Here is a 24,686-nt window from a genome sequence, read left to right as displayed (position 1 = left end):
CCGCCCGCCGGGGGCCGACCCGGCTCTTCATCGAACGTGGCCGTCGGGGCGGCGGGGAGGACGTCCGACCCGCCCGGACCCTCCCCGGCCGGCAGGGCGCCCGACTCGACGCCGCCCGCCCCCGGCGCCCCGAGCGCCCCGGGGGGACCGACCCAGCCCATGGCGCCCGCCCGCCCGGCGCCCGGGTCGCCCCTGGCCGGGCGTGACCGGGGGCGACCCGCCATTTTGGACTTCCGTTTCGAGCGCCCAAACGGGTGGACCGGGGGGGACCCGCGCTGCGACCCGGCCCCTCGGAGCGCACTTTTTTGGGGCGCCGGGCGGGCGGGCGCCTCAGGGGAGACCCAGCCCGTTGCACAGGGGCGTCCATGGGCGCCCGGCCGGGCGGTCGGGGGGTGACCCGGCCCATGTGTTGCCGCCTCCTCACCTCCTTTGCCATCGCCGCCGCCGCCCGCCCGCCGCCGCCGCCGCCCGAGGCGCCCGGACGGTCTAGTGTTGACCTGGCCGCACCTCACCGCCGCCGCCGCCGCCGCCGCCCGTTTTCCGCCATGTCCACCGCTCGCCCCGAGTCTTCGGCGCCCTTGGGGGCCCGGCGCTCGGGCAGGCGGTCGAGGGGCGACCCGGCTCGCGTCTTGTCGCCGCCGCCGCCGCCGCCCCGGGGCGCCCGCGTGGCCCTCCCACGACGAGCCCGCAGGGCCGTTGGGCAAGAAGAAAATTCGACCAAGGCAAAAATGACCAAGGCAAAAATGACCAAGGCAAAAATGACCAAGGCAAAAATGACCAAGGCCAAAAAAAGAATCCGGTGCGTCGATCCGAGTCAAGGTGACGGTCGGCCGCACCGGTCGTGACCCCCTCCCGCGGCGGGCGCGTGGCCCGAAGTAGATGGGGGGTGAAGAGAAGTGTCTCTCCGGCAAAGCTAGCGGAAGGCGGGTGCGCTCAGACGATCGTAACAACAAGGCTACTCTGCGTCGTACACGGCCCGTTCCGGCGTCCCAGTCGTCTGCAAGGGCTTCGTCCCGGCGCGCGGTGAAATTGCGATGCGCCCGACCGCGGCCGACTTCCACGACCGCGGCGGGGGGCTCGGGGGTCCAAGGCCGAGGCCTATTCGTACTCACGTACGGCGTGCCGGGGAGGACCGTCCCATTCCGGCACGGATTCCGACTTAGAGGCGTTCAGCCGTAATCCGGCAGATGGTAGCTTCGGGGCACTGCCCGGTCGGACAGCCCCGCAAACCAATTATCTGAAACCGCGGTTCCTCTCGTACTAAGCGGTAGGTGGCTTTCTAGACTAGCAATATTCTCTCCTCGACCTATGTAGGTTAACTATATATCGCTTAAGGAGGCTGTTAGGGCTGTGTATCGTGGTATAATAGAGTCGTATAGAGACTATGTTAAAGCTACTAAGTGTGCATTATCAATGGGTAAGGCGTAGGAGCGACTACAATGTAGGTGTTACGTAGATGTTGGTATTAAGCCGTGACAAGCTTTAACTTCTATTAGGCTAGGCTTTCGTTAATCGAACAATGTTCTTTACTTTGGCCAAGGTAGATCAATACAGACGTCTGCTATAGCACCGTATTTTTCAGGCATCAGCGAAGGCGAATGCATGCGATGTAGCTGACGACACATAAAGGATCGAGTAAAGACGACCACACGGAGTCTGGCCGCTCCTCGAACTTCGCGCAGCAGAAAGCAAAGACAGCGTTCGAGCTACGAAGGCACGCTCGTTCACAACCAACACAACGAGGAACGCGGGCTGCAGATTCATCAGCGATCGAATGGCGAGGCTGAGACGCAGCCGCGGGAGGCGAAGTAGAGCGTGCGGCTCTGCATGCGCGCGTCATCGGCCGGCGGCGTTCGCGAAATTCGTGAACATTCACCCCTCCCTCACCTGCTCCCCTTTGCCCTCCCGCAACGACCGACGACTCGAGGAAGGATGCTACACATTACGCCGCGCATATGCGGGCAATGTGCGAGCAGCATCCTCCGGCCATGTCGGCCGGTGATGGCGGCGAGAGACCTCCATCGCCCGCGCCCGCGCCTCCTCCACTCCACTACCTCCACCCTCCTTCGCGCACGACCACTCCCGCTCGGTCGCAACACCGCGCCGAACAACCTCTCCTCTCTCTTCCGGCGATGCCAGAGTCAGTTTGAGCCCTTGAAACCCCCGTCGCCCTCATCCCTCGGCCGACCCACCGCCGCCAAATCGTATCGTCGCAGCCGCAAATGGCTCCGCCGTCTCTTCCGCTCCTCCCTCGCCGCCGCACTCGTCCTTACCCTCGATGTCTACTTCTACGATCAGAGCCTGACGCGCTCGCTCCGCACCTTCTACACCGGGTTGGTTGTGGCGCTGGACTACAAGTTGAACTTTCGCCCCGATCCGTGGATTGGCGACAGCGTGGCCGACCTGCATTCGAGGAGCGCGCGGCGTGTCTTCAATCTATTGCGCGAAAATGGCGGGCTATATCTCAAGATCGGGCAGGCCATCGCCATGCAGAGCGCCATCCTCCCGCCCGAGTTCCAGAAGATGTTCGCGCGGATGTTCGACGATGCGCCGCAGAACGATTGGAGCGCCGTGGAGAAGGTGATCCGGGAGGACTTCGGGAAGAGCGTGGAAGAGGTGTTCGGCGTCTCCTTCGCGGGCGATGCGTCCAAGGGCGTCATGGAGCGGACGGCGCGGGCGAGTGCGAGTGTGGCACAGGTGCATTGGGCGCGACTGCAGGATGGGCGCGAGGTGGCGGTCAAGATCCAGAAGAAGGAGATCGCGCGGCAAGTCGGCTGGGATCTGTGGGCGTTCAAGGTCGTCACCAAAATCTACACCCTGTGGTTCGACCTGCCGCTGTACCATCTCGTGCCGTACATCGCGGAGCGCCTGATGCTGGAGACGGACTTTCAGAACGAAGCGCGCAACGCGGAGCAGATGCGGCGGCTGGTGCAGGGGGAGAAGCGGCTGCGCGATCGCGTCTATATCCCCGAGGTCTATCACGACTTGAGCAGCAAGCGCGTGATGACGGCGGAGTGGATCGAAGGCATCCGGCTGTGGGACAAGGAGGGCATCACGAACTCCTGGCAAGGCGGATGGCGCAGGGGCTCACCCGGAGCGGGCGGCGCACCGCTCGATGCACCAGCAAAGGCAGTCGTGGAGAGGATACCGCAGCACGACCCCAATCAGGAGCATCTCAAGCCCGTGCGTGATGCCTGGCGTGGGCCCGACCAGAACGGCGGGCTCGGCCTGAGTCTGAAGACGTGCATGCAGACCATGGTCGACCTGTTCTCCGCGCAGATGTTCCTGTGGGGTTTGGTAAGCGTCCTCTTCGCAGCCTACGTTCCGTTACTAACGCTTCTCTATAGGTCCATTGCGATCCGCATCCTGGCAACATCTTTATCCGTCGGCTGCCTGGTGGAAAGCCCGAGCTGGTGCTCATCGATCACGGGCTGTACATCTCCATGGACCCGAAATTCCGCAAAGACTACGCCCTCTTCTGGCGCAGTTTGATGACGTTCGACAACGACACCATCGCCCATATCACACGGGACGAATGGGGGATCAATGCGCCCGACATCTTCGCCTCCGCCACGCTCATGCGCCCCTACGAAGGCGGCGACGGCAAGACGTTGGCCGAGATCAAAAGCATGAGCAAGAAGGAGCAGCGGCAGCAGCAGTTCGAGATGCAGCAGAAGATGCGGAAGGGCATTCGCGACATCCTCGCCAATCAGGAGAAGTTCCCGCAGGAGCTCATCTTCATCGGCCGCAACCTGCGCATCGTGCAGGGCAACAACCAGTTCCTCGGCTCGCCGGTGAACCGCGTCAAAATCACGGGGTACTGGGCGTCGCGAGCGCTGTCCGAGGCGAAGGACCTGGGCTGGAAGGAGCAGTGGCGGCAGTATGGGAGGCATCTGCTCTTCCGATTCGTGCTGCTGAGTACCGATGTCGTCTTTTACTGGAGCAAACTCAAGCAGGCCATCGGCCTCGGGAAGGGCATGGACGATGACTTGGAGGAGAGTATGAAGAAGATGGCCGGCCAGATGGGCGTAGAGCTGCAGCACGGTAAGTCACGGCGTGCGAAGTATGAATACGAGAACGATGGGCTGACTGTGTGCATCTACAGGCGTCTTCGACGGATGAACACTTCCCCCACTCCTGTGCCAACGTTGATAGAAATACACGAAGACTCTAGACTCTATATCAATCAAGCATGTGACGAACAGACGTGGGTCCAAGAACAGATCAGTTGCGTTTCTTCCCCTTTTCAAGCTTCCGCTCTTGCCTCCAGACCCAGACGTAGATGAAGGGATAGATGGTCTCCGCCAGCAGGGTGATGCCAATCATGCCGATGCTCCAGGCCGAAGAGACGTATGACCAGTTCTCCGGGATGTTGAGATACCGCCAGAAGAACAGCCCGTACGCCGTCCAGCAGCCCAAGTAGCGTGTGATCCTGCGATTGTCAGCATTGAATTCCAATGGTTGTGGTGAAGTGCAAATGAATCACCAGATCTCCAGCGACTGTCCTTTGGTGTCCCGCCGCTGCACCAGCAGCCACACGCTTCCCACGCTGATCGGAAGCTGGAGGACGACGCCCGTCCAAAAGGCCGTGACTTGCTCCCGTTCGTCGGGGTACCTCGCGCACAACCACTGGAGAAAGACGATGCCCGCAACGACGATGGCGATGGTTCTACCAACCACCGCCTTGCGCTGTCGTCGGGGATATGCGTTGGCGATGGCGACGGAAACAAATGTGACGTCGAACAGGAACCACGCCAGAAAGCAGAGGAGCTCAAAGGTGGTGGAAGTGGTCTTGAAGGCGTAAAAGAGCTCGTACGCCATGGTCGTGCCTCTGTCCGCGCGATCAGCTGGGCTCCCCGCATGCTCGACATCGATGGGAGTGTACGGACAAATACTCGATCGGGCCGGCGCAGGTTTTATCCTTGACGGTCTTGGTCATGTAGAACAAGTAGCACAGGACGTAGAGCACGCCGCACGAGACGATGAAGCCATCCTGGACGTAGAGGTAGCTTTCCGGAGGATCGAGTCGGAGGTCCGCAGGCTGCACGATGAGGTGCCACGAAGCGGACCGCCTGGCCAATTCGAACGGCATCTTGCAGTCAACTTCCCATACGATACGACGCCTCACTTCGTGGAGGACATGATATCGAGGTGTCCTTCGGGGAAAGTCTGTCGTGTCGCTTTCTGCAAAAGTCTATTCATCCTTCGGAAGCTGACGGCTGTCGTTGCGCTCGGAGATCCATAAATTACTCCAACATTGTGGATCTGCGCACGACGCTCACGAAGACGTGAATCGATCGCGACCTCTGCGGGAAGCCAAGCACAAAAGCACCTTACCTATCTGTACATGTTGACTGCCTTAGCATTTCTTCGAAGTTCGGCGTGCGAGGACTCCCCCTTCGGACAGGAACAAAACGTGAAGGATGCTTTCGATAGGGCTTGACATATTTCTGATCGGATCTATTCATGCAGGTACAACCAATCAAAAAAAGGCCTTCACGCCTCGTCCAACCTTGATCCAGCGGACAATCGTGAAGCACACCGCACTCGCTGCGTATCCAAGACTGGTGAAAACGATAAGCCCCCAGTACATTCCCTTCGTCGTTTCAATCAGATTCCCTGCGATGGGAATGCCCACGAGCGTCGCGAAACTGACGAGGGTGTAGCTGGTCGCGAAGTAGCGGCCGTAGTCTTTCGTCTCGCACAGCTGGCCCACACACGGCCCGACCAATCCCAGATTGCTCCCCGATGCGAAGCCAAACAAGACGGCAAAGACGACAACGAGGGCGACTGTCGAGGCCGCGGACAGGTTGGCGATGGTGGACCCGGGGAGCCAGACGCACAGATTCACGATCACACATAGGAGCAAGGTGGCGATCATCGTGTTGTACCTCCCCCACTTGTCCGCCAGGAGACCAGGAATAAAGCGCCCCGGGATGCTGGCCGCGTTGAGGATGGCGATGACGTCGTAGCTGAAGCTCTGGGAGATGCCCTGCGATATGCCAAAAGAAGTCAAGTAGGCATAAGGTACGAAGATCGAGAGCTCCATAAAGAAGATGCCAGCGGTGCACAATGCGAGGCAACCAGTGCCATCGAGGAAGATGCGCAAGTCGGGTAAGATGTTTCGGATGGTGACTTTCTGTCGGGGATATCGACTGCGCAGGAAGATGGTCGCGAAGATGAACAGAATCAACATCACAAACCCCAAGATCTTCGTCGCCCAGAAGAATCCCCATTTCGGATATGTGGCTCGGAAGATCAAGGGGAAGATGACGCCGCCGGTGCATGGACCGGTCATGGCGATGCCCGTTGCCCAGCCTCGTCTGCGGTTGAAGAAGTGACCGACCGCCGCGATGCCCGGCGTTAGCAGTAGAGAGCCGCCGATACCACAGAGGATGCTGAAGTCGAGGACAAAGTGCCAGTATTGCGTGCATGATCCCAGCAGCATCAGAGCGACGAAAACACAAACGCTCCCGGCGAACGTCAACCACTTGGGCCCGTACGCATCGAAGAGCGGGCCGATCTGGATGGAACAGAAGAAGAGGACGAAGGGGTAGATGCTGAAGATCCAAGCCACGGTACTCTGCGGGTAGTCGCGAAGCTGGTGTCGAGAAACGTAGGTCTGTAGGGGCCCGATGGTATTCAGCAGGCCCAGGCCGCCGACCATGGCGCACCACGCGCCGAAGACGGTGAGCCAGGCTTCACGGCCTCCTTCCGGGTAGACATAGTCGCTCCCATCCGCCGTCTCGGCGGACGCTTCCACCGGCAGCGAAGTTGGGTTATTGCTCTCGCATGTCTTTTCGCCAATCCGCGTTACTGCCGAAGGCTTCTCCTCATGTGGCATCCCGCTGCAGAGGTCATCGCCATTGACATTGCTCGAATCCCGGCGCGTGACCATTGCACGGCGCACCAGGACAGATGGACATATATACAGAAAAGAATGTAAGAGAGACAAAAGACAATGACTCGACGGAAATCGGGAGACGGGAGATGTGCAGAGAAGGGCGCGCCGATTCTTACGTAAAGTGGTGAAGTCAAGCCTGGGCTTCGAAGTGGCCGGCAACTACAAGGTCGCGGCTGGGGGTGATCGAGCACCTCCCCGTCCCTCTGTTCTCGAACGAGACCAGTCGAGCATGAACGGGGTCTCGCTGTCCGTCTGCGCAGCGTGTCGGCGGGAAGGGCAGAGATTGATGGAAACTGCAGTCCGAAGTGAATCGGGAGGAACCCAAACACGGCTAGCCTCGCACGGGACGGACCGAGCCCTCCAAGGCAGCTCCGGCGGCGTCAACTCACGAATGTTCGCGTGCTGCAGCGGTCGTTTGCCATCATTCCGCCATCTTCCCCCTCTCATCAACCACCTCTTCACCGACCTTGCGACCGTGTCATCCGCCCCACCGTACGACCACGCACCACCCATCCTCAGCTTCCGCCCACACGCACCGCCCACCTCGCCGCCATGTCCGACGGCACGGTGCTCAAGGCCGAAAAGGACTTCACCAAAGAGGTAGACAAGGCGATCCCGGAAGCAGAGAAGCTCGCACAGGTATGATGGCTCGCGGTGGAAATAGATTCCTCTCTTCTGACGTGAAGTGCAGGATGGGCAAACACAGCCCGCGATAGAAAAGCTGCTCGCGCTGGAGAAGCAGACCCGGCAAGCCTCCGACCTCCCCTCCACATCACGCTTGGTGGTCAGCATCGTGACGATATGCAAGAACGCGGGAGACTGGAACCTGCTCAATGAACAGGTGCAGCTGTTGAGCAAGAAGCATGGCCAGCTCAAACAGGCCATCACCAAGATGGTCCAGGTGGTCATGGAGTTCCTGGATGCCGCGCCGAGCTTGGAGGTCAAGCTGAGCGTCATCGAGACCTTGCGGACGGTGACTGAGGGCAAGGTAATGAGTCATTCTGACCCTTTCACATAGCGGGAAGCTGATGTGGTGCAGATCTTCGTCGAAGTCGAGCGCGCACGAGTCACCAAAATCCTCTCCGACATCAAGCGCTCCCAAGGCGACGTCTCTGCCGCCGCCGACATCCTGTGCGAGCTGCAGGTGGAGACGTTCGGCTCCATGACACGGCGCGAGAAGACGGAGTTTATCCTCGAGCAGGTTGCATTGTGCATCGAGAACAACGATTGGACGCAAGCTGGAATCCTCGCCCGGAAGATCAGCACACGGTACTTCGCGCGGAGACCCAAGAAGACGGCGGAAGAGGTCGAGAAGGCACGCAAGGAGAAGGAAGAGCGGGAGCGAATGCGATCGGATGGCACAGTGGGCGACGTCGAAGAGCCGATCGACGACGACGTCACGGATCTCAAGCTGCGCTTTTACGAGCAGCAGATCACGCTCGCCAAGCACGACGACAAATATCTGGAGGCGTGCAAACACTACCGCCAGGTCTTGGACACCGAGGCCGTGGAGAACAACCCCGATCAGCTGAAGGCGGCGCTGCAACGCGTTATCTACTTCGTCCTTCTCGCGCCCTACGACAACGAACAATCCGACCTCCTCCACCGCATAGCGCAAGACACCCGCATCGCGACCTCATGCCCGACGGAGGCGCAACTCATCAAACTCTTCACCGTGCCGGAGCTCATGCGCTGGCCCTCCATCGACGCCAACTTCGGCCCGCACCTCACGAGTACCGACATCTTCTCGGCGCAAGAGAGCGCGAAAGACCCCAAGGCGCACCAGCGCTGGCTGGATTTCCGGAAGCGGGTGATCGAGCACAATGTGCGCGTGGTGGCCAAGTACTACACGCGCATCCACTTCTCCCGGCTGACCTCGCTCCTCGACCTGCCGGCGCAGGAGACGGAGAAGTACATCTCCGACCTGGTGACGTCCAAGACCATCTACGCGCGCATCGATCGGCCGGCGCAGATCGTGAATTTCGAGAAGAAGCGCGACGCGGATGAGGTGTTGAATGAATGGTCGGGCAACATGAAGTCGCTGCTGGGCCTGCTGGAGCGCATCGACCATCTGATCACGAAGGAGGAGATGATGGCGAGGATTGCGCCGGTGGAGAAGCCCAGCCTGAAGCAGAGCATCAACGCGAACTAGGAACCGGACCTCACGATGCTGGGGAAGGCGATGAGGCAGACGGATCGGGGGGAGATCCGCTAGGCGTGCACAGGGGAGGCTCTCGCAGTCCCGATGACGGTGCTGTACGACCAATGCCTTCCCTTGCTCTCGGCGTTCCATGTAGACTTAGAGTAGCCGCCGTAGCATTGGCCAGACGATAACCGAGCCTCGGGGGCATCTTCCTCGCCTCCTGCATTCATCCAGCATGTTCCGGGGAGGATGGAGGAACGTCTTCCGCTTCCCGCCCCGCCAATGCCCGTCTCACCCTTCCCCACTTCACAACGAGCAGTCATTTACCTTTGGATCACTATTTAATTACACAGCACCTCGACCCACGCCAGCAATCATGGTGGAAGTGCGCAAATACCACCTTTCCCCCACCGCACTCATCCCCAACTCCCCGCAACCCCTCCTGCACTACCCGGGCCTGCTGTCCAAGGAAACCAGCTCCGGAGCAGCGACGGTGCACGACATCTACAGCAAAAACGGCTGGGAAACCCGATGGATCTTCCGCTACGGCCCGACGCAGGTCTCTCACTACCACTCCAAGGCGCACGAATGCATGACCGTGCTCACCGGCAGCGCCACCATCCGCTTTGGCGTGGCGGACACCAGTGACGACCTGGACGCCAGCACGCACGGCGACGCCCGAGAAGCAGGAGGCGTAGAGCTGCAGGCCAACGCGGGGGACGTCTTCATCATCCCGGCGGGCGTAGCGCATAAGACGCACGACACGACTGCCGGCTCGACGTTTGCCCTACTGACGCCCGGAGAGGGCCAGAGCATTCCCACGCCGGACCCGCGGCAGACGCTGGCGGAGATTGAGTTATCAGGCTTCACGATGATGGGCGCGTACCCCAAGAATGGCGCGAACTGGGACTTTGCGGTTGGAGGGGAGAACGAGGGGGACTTTGCGGCGGTGTGGAATGTGGCGAAGCCTGAGCTGGATCCGATTTTGGGAGATGCGAAGGATGGGTTGGTTGGACTGTGGCAATAGTTGTGCTAGCCGGCGAGGGTCACTAGGCTTTGGTATTCACATCAATTCTTATGGACCTGAGGTGTAGATTCACTACACACATCGTGAAGCACTGCCAGACCACGTGCGCGGCTGGGGCTGGTGAATGGGCCCCAAGATTGACAATTTTCCATGACTCGACTTCACCCCGACTTCCACATTTCCTTGCAAGCCTCTCGTCTTCTCCCTCCCCAACCAATCCTCATCGATTTGCACCGTCAAAATGGCGCCTGCAACCGACGACAGCAGGACGTTGACGCCCGTGCAATCCCACAAAACTCCCGTTGTCTGTGTGTTGTGAGTCCGCATCGAACGTTGCATCCCTTCCGCAAACAATCTTAACATTTTCCCCAGCTGCGGCGCCTCCAACGGCAACGACCCCATTCATCTGGACGCGGCGCGTTCGTTGGCCCGCGAATTCCACCGCAATGGCGTGAAGCTGGTCTACGGAGGTGGCACGGTCGGGGTCATGGGCGAGCTGGCGCAGACCCTCGTTTCCCTCTCCGGCCCGGATGCGGTCCATGGCATCATTCCTCGAGCTCTGCTGCGCTACGAGCGGAACTATGTCGAGACCGGTGGGGAGGTGGACCCGCAGAGTTTGATCGACGAGAATGTGTATGGGCGGATGACGGTCGTGGAGGACATGGTGAGTCAAAACTATCTGTCTGGCGCGCTGCACGTTCATCGCTGGCTACGTAGTCGATAGAACTTCCGCAGGGGTTGCAGAGTCAAGGCTAATATTTGCAGCACCACCGAAAACACCTAATGGCAAAGGAAGTGATCGAGGGCGGAGCGGGCAGTGGCTTTGTGGCGCTAACGGGAGGCTATGGCACGCTGGAGGAATTGATGGAGAACGTGACGTGGAACCAGCTGGGCATCCATGCCCGCCCCGTCGTGGTCTACAACGTCGCCGGCTTCTGGGATGGCCTGCTGCAATGGGTAAAGACGGCCGTCGAGGCCGGCTTCGTCCAGCCGAGCAACGCGGGCATCATGGCCGAGGCGACAACGAGTGAGGAGGTGATGAAGACGTTGACGGATTACAAGATTGCGGAGGGGAGGTTCAAGTTGAGATGGGGGGAGAAGTGAGCAATGATAGGGATGGAGCGGGATTATGGAAAGGATGGCGTCTAATTAGATGACTTAGAATGGCGGATGGGGAGATAGATCGAACAATCATGTTTGAAGTAACTGCTCGGAGGGACCACCGTGGTAAACTCTTCGTCGGTTGGTTGTCCAATGTTCACCAGCCCTTGAGAGTCTTCCACACCCGACGTCAACGCCTGTTGCATCCACATGGAGCCTTACGGTGACGAGGACATCAATGCCAAAGGAGAAGCACCAATTCGTTGGAATGCATCACTTCATCTTTCCCGTCCCCTTCCCTCCACCCGTAGACGGTGTATAGTCATCCCAGCCGCCGATCTCAACCGGTGGCGGAGGAGGGTGAGTGCGCGGCTCTGAGCTCCCCTGGGCCTCGGGAGAGGACGCAAGGGCGCGAGAGGGACCAGCGACGGCTTTTGAATCCCCGTGCGGCTTGTTCTTTCTCTTCTCCGCATTCTGCGCTCTTTTCTTGGCGTTGTCCAGCACCCTTTTACATGCTTACATGGGACACCCTGCTTTGGAGCATGGCGGAGCTCGTGATTCGGGCAATGGGGAGAACCGAAGACCGCCTTTCCACCATTCCTAGCCTTGAAGTCCTCGCACGGCTCCGGCACGTCTTCTGTGTTGGTACCGTTTGAGGATTGGTTTTCGCACAGTACGCCGTCCACGACGCGCCCGCATCTTGCCCAATATCTTATTGTCAGGCACATCTTCTAGCCGCTAAATGGCTCCGACGAGAACGCTGTCGAGAGACTTGCAGATCGCTTCGTTACGCGGCTTGTCGATGATTTGGTGTCGTATTATTGGTACTTGCGTGTGTTGCGGGTGGAGGTTCAAAAGAGCCAGAGGCGAACGACAGCAGCTTGATATACTCTTCCAAATGAACAGAAGTTGTTTATGCGTGGGCATTCAAAGGCTCCAGTACAACCAGCGAGCGGCGGTGAAAGCGAAGGGGCCTCGACGTTCGCCGGTGAATGCGTTGTCAATACTGAGGTGAATACATTCGTCCATCAATTTGTTCATGGAATACATTCGTCCATCAATTTGTTCATGGTGAACCGCGTCCGCTTCGCAGATTGATGCCCGCATTCACCATGCGCAGGTATAACGGTGAAGTGCAACATTGAATTGCTCACTGGCCGCGATGAATGCTGGAAAGAGCCAGGCCCCGGGTCGCTCGTGCTTGTACGATGGTCCATGAGGGCAGACAGAGCCAAAGGCCGGCGGAGCAGTAAGTTTGCTACTTGTTTGCCGTGTGCATGAACTTGGCAAAGGACTCCCTGCAGATCCGCTCGTGGTACTGCTCCCATACCTCATAGAGACTGATCATTTCCTGCGTGGCGTCCACGACCGCGCCCATGTCCACCTTGCTCTCCGCCAACCAATCCACCAGCTTGCCCAGCTTCGGACCGACCTGCTTCAGGCTGGCCTGCCAGCCGCCCAGCATGGCGCTTTGAGCCGCAGTACCAGACACTGCAGGGCCATTTGGCTGACTTGAGGATGGAGAGAACGGAGAGGCCGGGACTGGCGAAGAAGCGGCTGTGTAATTCTGGGCTGCCTGTCCCGTAGGTCGAAGGACGACGGCGAGGAAGATGGCCGCGATGGCGATGATATGGGGGGCACTGGTCAAGGACAAGTCGGTGTTGTAGGAGTCGTTGATGATGTTGGCCGCCAGGGTTTGCTCGTCGCCGGTCAGGCCGAAGAGCGGCGTGAATTCGGCGAGGGAGCGGTAGGGATGATGGACGATGAGGCGCGAGTTCAACGTGGAGATCAAGGCAAATTCGCACTCGCCGATCTTGCTGCTCTCGCTCACGCCCATCTCCGGCCACTGTCTGGCGGCCTCGCCGAGCATGAGGCGGATGTGCTGCGGGCACTCCTCCATCTTGCAGGCCAGGTAGACGGCGGTGGTCATGATGAGATAGGGGTTCGTTCGGCGAATTTCGACGCGGAGATAGTAGCGCTTGATGTAGACCAGCGCCGTGGCGAGGGCCTGTTGGCGCAGCGACATGCGTTTGGCGAGCCGTACCAGATTGTGCTGGAGGTAAATGCTGACGAGGCGGCGATCGGGCAGCGGGAAGCGGGTGGAGAGATCATGTTGCTGCTCGGAGTCGGCGAGTTCCTGCCGCATCTCCGCCAGCTCGGCATTGGTGAAGGTCCAGTATTTGGCCTGTGTCGAGTCCCAATAATTGGCAGCCATGGGCGGCGAGAGGAGAGTGTGCTGTGTCAATGCTGCTGAACAGCCTAGAGTGGGTTCGCCGTGTCGTCCACCTCCATTTCTCCCTCCCACCGGCAATGACACCACCGCAAATCCTGTGCCGATGGAACTGGACACTCTCATGTTGGAGCCCGATGCTGCTCGTTGACGTTCGATCCCGCCAAGCGATCAGAAGAGGAGCCTTACATAATCGCATTCACTTTACCCCGCGCTGCCGAGGCTGTTTGGGCAGGAACGACGCAGCACCGCACTACCCATAGCCGCGCTTGAAACACTACATCCCTGACATTCGTTCGGTTGCAATACAAACGATTGTCGTCTTATCAGCAGTTTCATCAGGCCGTGTCCTATCTTCCAGATACATTACGCAGTATCCCATCCACACAATGTCCAACGCTCCTCCATTGCCGACCGCAGGACGTGGGGCCAAGAAGCCCGCGAGCCAGAGGATTCCCGCCATAGCTCAGCCATTCGTGAGTGACAAGGCGCGCAAGCTACTCGACATCATCGAGAAGTGGGTGGATGAGGAGTGCATTCCCGCCCAGGCCGTTTATGCCGCCCAGGTCGGCACCGGCGACGAACGATGGAACGGCTATCCCTCCGTCCTCGACGATCTGAAGAAACGCGCGCGGGAGCTCGGGCTGTGGAACATGTTCCTCCCCCGCAACCACTACTCCAACCTGGCCGAGTACGACCGGTACGGCGGAGCGGGCGGCTTCACCAATCTGGAGTACGGGCTGATGGCCGAGTTGCTGGGCCGCAGCACCATCGCGAGCGAGGCCTGCAACTGCGCCGCCCCCGATACCGGCAACATGGAAGTCATCGCGCGCTACGGCACGGCGGAGCACAAGAAGAAGTGGCTCACCCCGTTGCTGGCCGGCGAGATCCGCAGTGGCTTCTTGATGACCGAGCCCGACAAGGCGAGCAGCGACGGCAGCAACATCAGCCTGAGCATCCGGAAAGAGGGCAACGACCTCGTGCTCAACGGCAGCAAGTGGTGGAGCTCCGGTGCGGGTGACGATCGATGCAAGATCTTCATCGTCATGGGCCTGAGCGATCCCGACAACCAGGACAAGTACAAGCGGCAGAGCATGGTTCTCGTGCCGGCCGGTACGAAAGGTTTGATCATTCACCGCATGTTGAGCGTCTATGGCTACGACGAGTAAGTGACTCTTAACACTGATTCTCTACACGAAGTAGCATGTCCTAATCTGCCATACAGTGCGCCCCACGGGCATGCCCACATCACCTTCGACAACGTGCGCATCCCTGCCTCCAATTTGCTGTTGGGATTCGGACGAGGCAACGAGATCGCGCAAGGAAGACTGGGTCCGGGACGCATCCATCACGCCATGCGATCCATCGGAGCGGCGGAAGTGGCTCAGGAGTGGATGATTGCACGTCTTAACGACGAGCGAAAGGTGTGTGCATCTGCCTAACAATCATCCTTCGTCCCAACCCTGATCTGAACTTTCCAACAGATCCCCTTTGGCAAGCCGTTGCGAGAACATGGCGTGCTCCTCGAGTGGGTGGCGAAATCGCGGGTCGAGATCGACTCCTCCCGACTGATCGTCCTCAACGCCGCCATCCAGATTGACAATGGCGACGCCAAATCCGCGCTGACGGAAATCGCCCAAGCCAAGATTCTCACCCCAACCATGGCCTGCACCGTCATCGATCGCGCGGTGCAAAGCCACGGCGCCATGGGCGTGTGTCAAGACACCCCTCTGGCCAGCATGTGGGCGCACATCCGCACCATTCGCATCGCCGACGGACCGGACGAAGTGCACTTGAACCAGCTGGGCCGCAGGGAGACTCGGAACCGAGCGCAAGAATGCATTGGGCGGCTCCAAGCGCAAAAGCAGACGTCCGAGGAGCTGTTCCGCCGGTACAGAGTCCCCGACAAGCAGCTCGGTGGAAGCAAAGTGCAGGGATTCACCGCGAAGCTGTGAGGACTGTGCTTACATCGTGTCGAAACACCCGTAGGCGCCAGTTGATAGCGCCTAAAAGCCAATCTATCCATATCTGCACAACTCCGAGGCAAGACGATCTACTCCCCTTTGTTCACCAGATGATGCGGTTCCACCACCCCTTCGATGCCAGCAGTGTACGACGCTCCCTCCGCAAAAGCCGCCAGCGGCTCCAGATGCTCGTCGGTGAGCCCCGACTTGGTTCGAATGTCATCGATGGAGACTTTGACGTACATCACCTCCTTCCCATTCACTTTCGCCCAGTCCTTCACCACCTCCTCAAAGGTCGGGTAAGTGTCGTACGCCAGAAGGAACTTGCCCGCCTGCTCATCCTCGACCAAGGCTCGCACGAAGCGGCCCGTGGACTGTTTCGCATTGATGATGGGCATCTTGTGACCTTTCTCAAAGGGCAAGGCCAGCACGTATTTCCCGCTGGATGGATCCTCTCGAGGCAACACCAACGCGTTGTCGTGGTAGGCTCCCAAAATGATGTAACTGGTCTTCTTCGCCAGCTCGGGCAGCTCGTCAACGATGTAGTCCACCACCCACGCCTTTGCCTGCGAGTGCATGGAGCGCCGATACTTGCCCTTCGACGCTTTCTCCACCGATGGCAGCGTGGAGACAATCAAGCGTTCGAGCGTGGGCACAGCGGCAGCGGCGTCCGCGACATTCTTGCGCTGACTCGTCTCGACCTCAAAAGCGGTGGCGCTGGCTACCTCGAATCCCTGGCCTGCAGCATCCGCCGCGGCTTTCGCTGGCCGCCACGTCTGCCAGAAGTCGGTGTTGAGGAAGATGGCGTGGACGGAGTCGAATGCTTTGGCCAAGGAAGAGCGATCTGAGAGGTCGGCTGTGATGAATTCGGCGCCGAGGCTGGCGAGTTCTTTGGCAATGGGTTTCGAGGGGTCACGCGTGAGGCAGCGGACGTTCCAATTGGAGAGAGCGAGGAAGGTCCGGGCTACGGATGAGCCTTGATTTCCCGTTGCACCGACGACGGCGATGGTCTTCTTGGTTGTCGACATTATAAGTAGGAAGCAGGCTGGTAGGTGTATGGGACAACGGATCGTTGACAGAATATATGCCCATGCATTGAGAGCAAGTGAATCGAGCTGGAGAAGATCACCTACTGCATAAGAGGAACCTACTGAGCGGCACCGGAGGTTTAGAACTACTTGCGTTCCGAAAGGCCTCACCCGTCAATGAAACACACGCAGTAGTTTGAGACTGCGAGGAATAGAGGGGATCGACTCGTAAAGCGGAGGAAATTTTGCGAAAGAGAGATCATCGGCGTTTGCGCTTAAGTCCGTACGGGGATATTTGCTAATCGCCGTGCGGCCATCACCACTACTGATCGGTCCAATACGGGTTGGTGTCAGCAGCTGCATTACGCACGGAATGAACGAGTTATGCGTGTTGCGTGCGCTCTGAACCTCGCGTCAAAGTCCGATCGCTAATGTGTAGATGTCGCCGGAAGTATGTGTCCGTGAGGCTGCCTGTGATTGGAGTCGGCTGGATCTGGATATAGGGTGCCAGGTGGTTTGGTGCTTTCTCAGTCGCACGGCACGCTGCAGGCATGCCTCGTTGAACGTTTGACGTAGCATGGACCACTCCTCCACATCCTCATGCAGGCATCAGAGCCCCTCGAGGTACCACAGATCGTCCGCGGGTTCCGTCTTGGGGTTCGCCTTCGTCCCTCCACCGATCTTGTCCATCCTCTCCTTATTCTTCTCCGCCAGCTCGACTCTCGACAAGTTGGCGTAAAAGTGTCGCACCCTCTCATGCGCCACCACTTTCTTCGGGTCGAACCGTAAGACCTGCAGGCCCGCCATGTTCGTCGCTCGACTCAATGCCACATACGCCTGACCCTTCTCAAACACCCGCCCCAAGTCGACCTTCACCCGCTCCAGTGTCTGGCCTTGGGCTTTGTGGATCGACAGCGCCCAGGCGAGAATGAGCGGGATCTGCATCCGAGACGCCTGAATCTCGCCGTTGGGGAGTTCGATCTTGTAGCTTTCCGGCTGGCAAAGGAGGTCCCGCGATGTACCTTCGGCATTAACGAAGCGCACCACGGGCCAGATGTTGGGCCCTGCGACGGTCGGCTGGAACATCTTGGACTTCAAGAAATCGTCGCCAACCTCGGAGCTCGAAGCAAAGGTGCCGTTAGCGTCCAGGGCCGGGCCCTCGCCGTCCTTAACGGTGTACGAGTCGAACTTGCTTTCATCCATGAACCCCATCACTCGTCCTATCGAGCCGTTGACGAGGCCTTCATCGATGTTTTTGATGAGCATCACTTGGCAGCCCTTCTTCAATATTATGGATTCGGGCGCCATGCAATTCGACAGCAGCTTGTCACGTTGCGCTTTGTCGGTGGTGGTGCCGCCGTCGCGTGCAGGGAAGACGAATGCGCGACCCTGTAGATTGTGCAGTCGTGTGTTGTTCGCGTTTTCGACCTCGGCACGCGTGGGAAACAGCTCGGTGGCCTCCAGGTCTTGCATCAGCTCCAGCGGACGACTCAGCTTCCGGAAGGCGTTAATAGAGGACTGCTGTAGACGACCCTCGCGCATTTCGTTCAACATTCCAGCAAAGACTGCCATGGTCAGCATATCGCACGAGATACAAGGGTTTCGAAGGAAATCACTCACTCGGGTCCTTTTGTCTGAAGACATGATGCAATGCAATCGTGTGCTCCACTGTGGTCTTCCACGTCGCACCTTCGAAGGCGAACCTGGCCTGCTTACCATAGTCGGGCACGGGCGGCAGTTGAAAAAAGTCACCAGTCACCACGAGCTGAATCCCTCCGAAGGGGCGGCCATTGTTGCGGATGGTGCGGGCGACGGCTTCCAGCTTGTCGAACAATTCGCCGTCGACCATTGAGACTTCGTCGATGACGAGTACCTTGGTGCGCATCCAACGCATCTTCGCCTTCTGATTCTTCTTGACCTTGCGCACGAGCTCGGGCACATCCTCCTTGCCCAGGCCAATGCCGGCGAAGCTGTGCAACGTGACGCCACCGACGTTACACGCGGCAAGCCCTGTCGAGGCAGTGACGGCGACGCGGTCGGGCTCCTTGATGTACTTGCGACGTAGGGTGGAGATGATCTCACGCATGAGCACGGACTTGCCGGTTCCAGCAGAGCCAGTGAAAAACACGCTCTTCTTCTTATCGACGACCAGGCTTTGCACGTGCTGCTGTTCCTCGCTCAGGTACACTTTGGCAGGCTTCTTGTCGCGCGAGCTCTTCGCCGCGGCCAAGACCGCTTCCTCCTCACCATTCGTCTTGCTCTTGGCCTTTCGAATCTCACGGAGGTGTGCCTTTTTGTTCGCGGCCGATGTGGTGTTCCAGAGGAACTTGTCGAGCAGGGACTCGGTTTGTGGCTCAGGATCGGCAGGGCGCGTAGAGGGTGCAGGCATCTCTTCTTCCGACCAAGGGAGCATCCTCCTCTTCGCGGGTCGGGGCTGTGATGATGGTGGGGCGTGGCCATCGTGGGCACGCTGTGAAGGATCGACGGGATATGCGGCGAAGGCAGGAGCGAGGTGTTCTGCGGGCGAAGAAGACCATGGCAAAGGGCCGCTGCTCTTCGGGGGGCGTGTGGCGGGAGAGAGGTTCGCCGCCTCGTATTGATGATCGAGATGTGCATTGAAGCCGGTCTGTGCCTGCTGTTGTCGTGGCAGAGTGGGGTAGACGATGGCGTTCGAGGAGGGCGCAGATGGGTTCAGAGTGGGATAGGTGACGGCATTGAAGGCTTTTGGCTCCTCAAAATCCAGCTCGATATCGCTGTCGAACTCATTCTCATTGACAAAGTCGTTCTTGGAGACCTGCACGACCTTGCTCTTATCCTTGGAATTGCTGTCCGTGACAGCAGGCTTGGGCTGCGGTTTCGGGCGGTCATCGTCAAAAGACCCAGTACATATCTTCGCCAGCCCATCCGCCGAACGCTTCATTGCTTGCATTCTCGCACGTTCTAGCGCCGGCGTGAGCTGGTTCGTCACTGAAGATGCAGTAGGGCGTAGTGGGTTGCGAAGGGTGGTGGTGCTGTTGCTGTTCTTTCCGCTGGAGAACTGAGCCAACGTTCGCTGGGTTGGGTTTGAGGAGGGAGGTTTTCCATGCCGCTTGTCGTATTCGCAGATGCTGGCGTTGGTCATGATGGACGGCGGCGAGCTCGAGAACGTGCCGGTGCTGCTTAGTCGTCGGATGGGGAAAGCGGCCGGCGAGAGGGAAAGGGTGGAACGGGAGCGGGAAAGAAGGCGGCAAGCCACACGCGGGGTCCCCTTTTCCGCCGCCCGTGATATCAGCATGCAGTAGAGGAGGGGGCGGGTGAGCACGCAGATGCAGGCGTCTAGGAGAGAGAGGGAGGAGGCATGTTGGTCGGCCGACGCATCGTCTGATGGGATGGAGGGGTGTGAGGGAGACGCGATGCAGCGATGAAGTGAAACGAAGCGCGTTGCGCTAGTGCGATTACATAAGCGGTCCGTTTGCGGATTTCCTATCTGGGAAGCAACGACAGCTGAGAGACACAAGAACTGTTGCCCCAGATTGCGTGATATATATCGTCTGACATGCATCAAAGTATCGTACGTCAATGCCCTCAGAGTCTTGCTGCTGGTTGCTGAGGCCCTTCCCTGCCAAATACCACCCTCAAATCCCTCGCTACAATCTCCTCAAACTTGCCGGCCGACGGCGATGCTGACGGTGTGAGGTCGCGGAATGCGAACCACGCATCGACGAAATCGATGGCGATGGTATCGCGGTCCCTGCTGGCGTCCGAGACCAACAGACACCCCATGACCACGTCACTCAACTTGCCCATGATGCTCCTCGCGTTCAGTTGAAACTCCTCGAGCCGGTAAGTGTGGACGATGCCCTGCCATTCCTTCCACATCCCTTGTAAGGACTGTGCGTGCGAGGCACACTCTGGGATGGAATCCGCCAACACTTTCTTGACCCATGCATCCATCGCGCTCATCACTTCTTGACTGGTCTTTCCAAAGACAACGCGCCGGACATCGTCGGCCATCATATCCGTGGTCCCTTCCCAGATTGGAATCACGTTGGCGTCGCGGAACAGGCGTGCAAGATTGAACTGCATGTCCTCAGATTCCAGATAGCCCACGCCACCCATACACTCCATGCACTCTTGAAGCCCACCAATCGCAGTCTTCCCCGACACACCCTTCAACACCGGTGCCAGCAATCGGAATAGGTGTTGGGCTGCATCGGCATTGGGGATCAATCGAGTTGCATGTGCCTTTGGAAATGACTTCGACGATCCTGTGCTCTCGTGGAACTGTGCAATCTCGGACTGCTCGGCCACCCCCAGTAAGGAGATGACGAAAATGCCGAGGAGGACATTCGCTTTGTACTCCACGTGCATCTTCGCAAGGGTGCGGGCGAATGCCGGCTTCGTCCACAGCGGTTTCAGCCCGACCTTGCGCACGCGAGCGAAGGCGCGAATCGTACTTAAGCCCCGGCCCCAAAAACCCGTAGCCGTCAGGCCATTGTGAATGCGGGAGATGTTCAGTACGGTCGCCATCTCTTTGATGCCTTTGCCATCTTCACCGATGAGATGAGCGCGGGTGTTGTTCAGCACGAGCTCTGCCGTCGGAAGCGCCTTGGTGCCGAGCTTGTTCTTCAGTCGTTGGATCTGCACTCCATTCAGCTCCGTCTTGACGTCTTGCAGTGGCCACGCGGAGATGTGATCTTTGCCCACCACACGCCGCATAGGCGCCATGAATGTGGATATGCCGGTCGGGGTGCGTGCGAGGAAGACCATCATCTGGCTGTCGGTCGCCGAAGAGAACCACTTGAAGCCATTGACGAGCCAATCGCCCAGTGCGACCCCATCGCTGCCGGTGGACTCCGCATCTTTCTCGGATTTGTCGGGTGCATATGTTGCAAGAGTCTCGGTCTGCGACACGTCCGATCCGCCTTGCCGCTCCGTCATCCACTGCCCCGTCGTCCAAACGAAGTCGGGATCGCGAGCTGTCACCCGGGCGTACGCCGACTGAAGCGCCTGTCGAGTTTGCGGAGCCAATGACTTGTCGGTCAAGTGCTTGCGCAGGAGCGCGGCAACCCCATCCGTCATTTGGTTCGGACAAGTAGTCCAGACGGCCGAGCCGCACCAGACCAAATACTTCAAGAACTGGTACGTCCGGCTGTACTGCAGGTACTCGTTTTCGTAAGGGATCGAAACCATGCCTTCCTTCACACCTAACGCCGATAGCTTTCGCCAGCCTTCGCTCGTTACCAATTCATCCTGTCGTCGACCCCAGGCATCGAACGGTCGTAGATAGGGCAGGTTCTTCTCCGCATCCGACACCTGATCCAGCACTGTCTTACTGATGACCGTATCGCCAAACGCCCGTAGGTCGGGAAGAACGGTCTCCCGCACATCGTCGGGGAGGAAGAGGTCCAGAGCTCGCTGTAGCGCTATGTCGTCGACCAGCTGGTTGAGGATGCGCGGCGGTGTTTGGAAGAAGCCATCACTGGAGCTGGATGGCCGGGGCTCGGGTGAGCGGCGGTCTCTATCCGATGTGCTCACCGGGGGTTGAGGGACTGCCTGCGCATCTCGTGAAGAGCCCCCTTGCTCAACGGGGCGTCGTCGCTCGCGGGCATAAGAGATTGAATCCATCCTCGAATCACGCTGAGATTGTGCATTCTCAAGTTCGACGATGAGCATGGCCGCGGGTTTCATGGCCCCGCCACCCCGCATCTCGCATCTCGCATCGTGGAAGGCGCCACCTTCCCCATCGGGCAATGGACCTGCAGCTCCATCCATTTGAGTTGAAGTAAACATTCAACATCTCAGGACTTCGTCACATCTGCGATTAGGACGTCCGCACGTAGAGCATGTTGGAATTCGATTTTGCAATTGTTCGAAGTTTTATCGACTCTAACTAACATCGCGTGCTACCATCGCGATCGACCAACTCGCTCGATCAGGTATACCATGTGGGCTCCGGGATCTCTCCCAGCAGCTGCCATTTGCCCACCTCGCGCTTCTTGTACGCCACCGGATCGTGCAGACTATGCGTGCGAATGTCCCTCCAGAACCGATCGAAGCCGTGCTTCCTGCTCGTGGCCCGCGACCCGAGCATCTCAAAGATGCCGCTCGTCACCTCCAGGCCGGTGTCCGTATTGACGACCTTGGCGTGCGCGACAAAGGCGGCCACTTGGCCTCGTCGCTCCGCGTTAATGCTTTTGCGGTGGAGAGTGACGTCTGTCCCGTTGGCCTTGCCGCCATTCGCCGAGCTGCCCTCTTTGCCCACGATCGTAGATCCCACGAGACCGGCCTCGGCGTAGACTTCATCGATTTTCAAGCCCGCGCGATCCGTCAGGGCGTCGGCGGCCTCGACATGCGCGGCGTACTGCCCGTAGCGCTCGAGTACGTAGAACTCTTCGGTGACGGTGTCCTTGTTGTCGCCGCCGAACGGCCAGGGGCGGGTGGAGGTCTTGGTGTATTTCGTCGCGGCGAGAAGAGCGCCCTGTGCGAGACCAAGGTAGAAGTTGGAGAAGACCAGCTGGATGGTGGGGAGGAGCATGGAGGCGAAGGGAATGTTCAAGACCTCGGGGATGGGTCGCTTCGTTTCCGTCGACCATCCCAGAGCATCCGACCACGGTGCCTTGACGTTCTCGATACGGACACTGCCAGACTCCGTCAGGCGCATGCCCACGTTGTCCCAGTTGTGTTGGAATTGGATGCCCGGCTGGTCGGTCTTGACGAGCGTGAAAATATGATCCTCCGTCCCATCGAAGACGCCCTCGAGCACAGTGAGGTCCGACACAACACCGCCGGTGTTGAAGTTTTTGAAGCCGTTGAAGACAATGTTGTCGCCGTCATCGGTGATCTTCAGGTCGTTGTCGCGCGGGTTGACAGCGCCGCCCACAAACCAGTTATTCTCGATGATAGCTTGCTGCACGGAATCGGCCTGCTCCTCGGTGCCGACGACGTTGGCGGTGGTGGACCAGAGCAGATGGTAGCCCAGGAGCATACCGAGGGAGCCATCGCCCTTGGCCACCTCACGGATGACCTTGTAGCCGGTCGACCAGGGCTCGCCGCCACCGCCGTACTTCTTGGGTCCCATGACCTTCAAGAGGCCGGACGCTTTGAGCAGGCCGATTTCCGCGATGGGCGACTTGTTCTCATTGTCGCGCTTGGGCGCATCGGACGCCAGGATCTCCGCGACATCCTGCGCACGCTTGACCCACGCCGCTTGGTTGGCGGGGAAGCGTTCGCGCTCGAACTTGGAGTAATGGGAGGTGTAGGTAGAAGGGTCGGTGCCCTCGCGCTCTCCAACGGCCATGATAGTGGTTATCGGACTGTAAAGGTGGGGGAATGAAGACGACAAGCTGTGCAAGTGACGAAGGGAGATTCCATTGGAAAAAAAGCGAAACACCAGGGTTTAATGTAAACACGCCATGCAGATCCCTCTCGTGCCTGTCGAAATCGCCGACTTGCGTCCACTCACGCACGCCATCGTGGAGAGGAAAGAGGTGCGCGGGTGCCGAGAGATCGCACGTCATCCAGCTCGCAGATGGCGGGAAGGGGATTCTGGCGAAGCAACGTCGAGCTCGCCCACATGCGACAAACTCTACTCCTGCCTAGCTGGCTTACGAAACCCTTCTCTACCCCACCGATCCACAGCGCTGCCAGGTCCAGGCCGGTCCCCAAGCACGCGCTCGCGTTTGGTGGGACGGCGAGGAGGCCTGGGAGGTGGTTGTATAGGTGACGGAAATCAACACCCGCGCCGGCATGTGGAGCACCGCATTAGCAATTTTATTAGGTTGACGAGAGCAACGAGGATTGGAGCTAAGAGGTACCGCTCTTGGCCAGGCGAGAACCGCAAGGCTGTACTGACCAACCAGATGCCCAGGGGGAGGAGCGAAAGAGTTCGTCCAGCACACGAGTGGTCTGGAGCATCGTCCTCAGCCTTTCACCATCCATTAGCCGTGCATATAGGCTGATTCACTCCTGCAGCAACCCTGCGCTGCCTTGATGATGAACTCCAGATACTCCCCATCTTCTTGCTCTCATGTGATCGGTAGAGGCGAAGCAGCAGCTCAGCTCCGCTTACGTGAAGATCATACGCAGATACGGTTTTTGTCATTTCCAGTATGCCACCGAGGGACTTATGTTTTGCCATTGGTATGCTATCCTATACATGGAAACGTTAATGTATTCGATGTGTAGCACGTCTGGTTCATCATCTTCCGACCGTGGCGCCACAGAGTTGAGCCCCATCACCGTCCACATCAAGCATCTGTGGCTTTAAGGGACATGCAGCAGTCTGCATTGACATGACATAACCACCAC

The 24,686-nt window shown here is 58.9% G+C and overlaps 12 protein-coding genes across 12 annotated transcripts; 5 read left to right on the top strand and 7 right to left on the bottom strand.

Annotated features, from left to right (window-relative positions):
- Positions 1-2,001: 2,001 nt before the first annotated feature.
- BDY17DRAFT_252666 (ABC1 family-domain-containing protein) lies at positions 2,002-4,286 on the top strand (the record flags this gene model as incomplete). The annotated part of the gene is made up of 2 exons (XM_033731278.1): positions 2,002-3,297; positions 3,348-4,286. The coding sequence occupies 2 exons, from the start codon at positions 2,002-2,004 to the stop codon at positions 4,284-4,286; spliced, it is 2,235 nt and encodes a 744-aa protein (XP_033588772.1).
- BDY17DRAFT_230809 (uncharacterized protein) lies at positions 4,267-5,056 on the bottom strand (the record flags this gene model as incomplete). The annotated part of the gene is made up of 3 exons (XM_033730212.1): positions 4,267-4,432; positions 4,487-4,831; positions 4,890-5,056. Coding segments are annotated over 3 exons (678 nt in total), but the record flags the coding sequence as incomplete, so codon positions are not given.
- A 112-nt stretch (positions 5,057-5,168) lies between these two features.
- BDY17DRAFT_300468 (monocarboxylate transporter) lies at positions 5,169-6,969 on the bottom strand. Its single transcript, XM_033734063.1, has one exon. The coding sequence runs from the start codon at positions 6,896-6,898 to the stop codon at positions 5,483-5,485; it is 1,416 nt and encodes a 471-aa protein (XP_033588770.1). The 5' UTR covers positions 6,899-6,969; the 3' UTR covers positions 5,169-5,482.
- A 487-nt stretch (positions 6,970-7,456) lies between these two features.
- On the top strand, positions 7,457-9,056 carry BDY17DRAFT_252778 (PCI domain-containing protein; the record flags this gene model as incomplete). The annotated part of the gene is made up of 3 exons (XM_033731287.1): positions 7,457-7,543; positions 7,596-7,892; positions 7,944-9,056. The coding sequence occupies 3 exons, from the start codon at positions 7,457-7,459 to the stop codon at positions 9,054-9,056; spliced, it is 1,497 nt and encodes a 498-aa protein (XP_033588769.1).
- A 367-nt stretch (positions 9,057-9,423) lies between these two features.
- Positions 9,424-10,074, top strand: BDY17DRAFT_317759 (uncharacterized protein; the record flags this gene model as incomplete). The annotated part of the gene is made up of 1 exon (XM_033736136.1): positions 9,424-10,074. The coding sequence occupies one exon, from the start codon at positions 9,424-9,426 to the stop codon at positions 10,072-10,074; it is 651 nt and encodes a 216-aa protein (XP_033588768.1).
- A 156-nt stretch (positions 10,075-10,230) lies between these two features.
- On the top strand, positions 10,231-11,523 carry BDY17DRAFT_179629 (uncharacterized protein). The gene is made up of 3 exons (XM_033729896.1): positions 10,231-10,389; positions 10,447-10,738; positions 10,840-11,523. The coding sequence occupies exons 1-3, from the start codon at positions 10,316-10,318 to the stop codon at positions 11,176-11,178; spliced, it is 705 nt and encodes a 234-aa protein (XP_033588767.1). The 5' UTR covers positions 10,231-10,315; the 3' UTR covers positions 11,179-11,523.
- On the bottom strand, positions 11,265-12,212 carry BDY17DRAFT_300462 (uncharacterized protein). Its single transcript, XM_033734062.1, has one exon. The coding sequence runs from the start codon at positions 11,901-11,903 to the stop codon at positions 11,454-11,456; it is 450 nt and encodes a 149-aa protein (XP_033588766.1). The 5' UTR covers positions 11,904-12,212; the 3' UTR covers positions 11,265-11,453.
- A 221-nt stretch (positions 12,213-12,433) lies between these two features.
- BDY17DRAFT_317757 (cyclin-like protein) lies at positions 12,434-13,390 on the bottom strand (the record flags this gene model as incomplete). Its single annotated transcript, XM_033736135.1, has 2 exons — positions 12,434-12,622; positions 12,719-13,390. 2 exons carry the CDS (start codon positions 13,388-13,390, stop codon positions 12,434-12,436), a joined length of 861 nt encoding a protein of 286 aa, XP_033588765.1.
- A 238-nt stretch (positions 13,391-13,628) lies between these two features.
- On the top strand, positions 13,629-15,503 carry BDY17DRAFT_179520 (acyl-CoA dehydrogenase/oxidase). Its single transcript, XM_033729895.1, has 3 exons — positions 13,629-14,570; positions 14,631-14,829; positions 14,890-15,503. Exons 1-3 carry the CDS (start codon positions 13,795-13,797, stop codon positions 15,358-15,360), a joined length of 1,446 nt encoding a protein of 481 aa, XP_033588764.1. The 5' UTR covers positions 13,629-13,794; the 3' UTR covers positions 15,361-15,503.
- BDY17DRAFT_325675 (uncharacterized protein) lies at positions 15,459-16,397 on the bottom strand (the record flags this gene model as incomplete). The annotated part of the gene is made up of 1 exon (XM_033737394.1): positions 15,459-16,397. The coding sequence occupies one exon, from the start codon at positions 16,395-16,397 to the stop codon at positions 15,459-15,461; it is 939 nt and encodes a 312-aa protein (XP_033588763.1).
- Positions 16,398-19,863: 3,466 nt separating this feature from the next.
- Positions 19,864-22,086, bottom strand: BDY17DRAFT_300459 (acyl-CoA dehydrogenase/oxidase; the record flags this gene model as incomplete). The annotated part of the gene is made up of 1 exon (XM_033734061.1): positions 19,864-22,086. A coding segment is annotated over one exon (2,125 nt), but the record flags the coding sequence as incomplete, so codon positions are not given.
- A 225-nt stretch (positions 22,087-22,311) lies between these two features.
- Positions 22,312-23,676, bottom strand: BDY17DRAFT_283102 (acyl-CoA dehydrogenase/oxidase; the record flags this gene model as incomplete). The annotated part of the gene is made up of 2 exons (XM_033732076.1): positions 22,312-22,592; positions 22,662-23,676. The coding sequence occupies 2 exons, from the start codon at positions 23,674-23,676 to the stop codon at positions 22,312-22,314; spliced, it is 1,296 nt and encodes a 431-aa protein (XP_033588761.1).
- Between the last annotated feature and the right edge of the window lie 1,010 nt (positions 23,677-24,686).

This window comes from Neohortaea acidophila (genome assembly GCF_010093505.1).
Source record: "Neohortaea acidophila strain CBS 113389 unplaced genomic scaffold BDY17scaffold_7, whole genome shotgun sequence".
Classification (NCBI taxonomy): Eukaryota; Fungi; Ascomycota; class Dothideomycetes; order Mycosphaerellales; family Teratosphaeriaceae; genus Neohortaea; species Neohortaea acidophila.
Note: the sequence above shows the minus strand (reverse complement) of the source record. Positions and strands in the feature narration are given on the sequence as shown.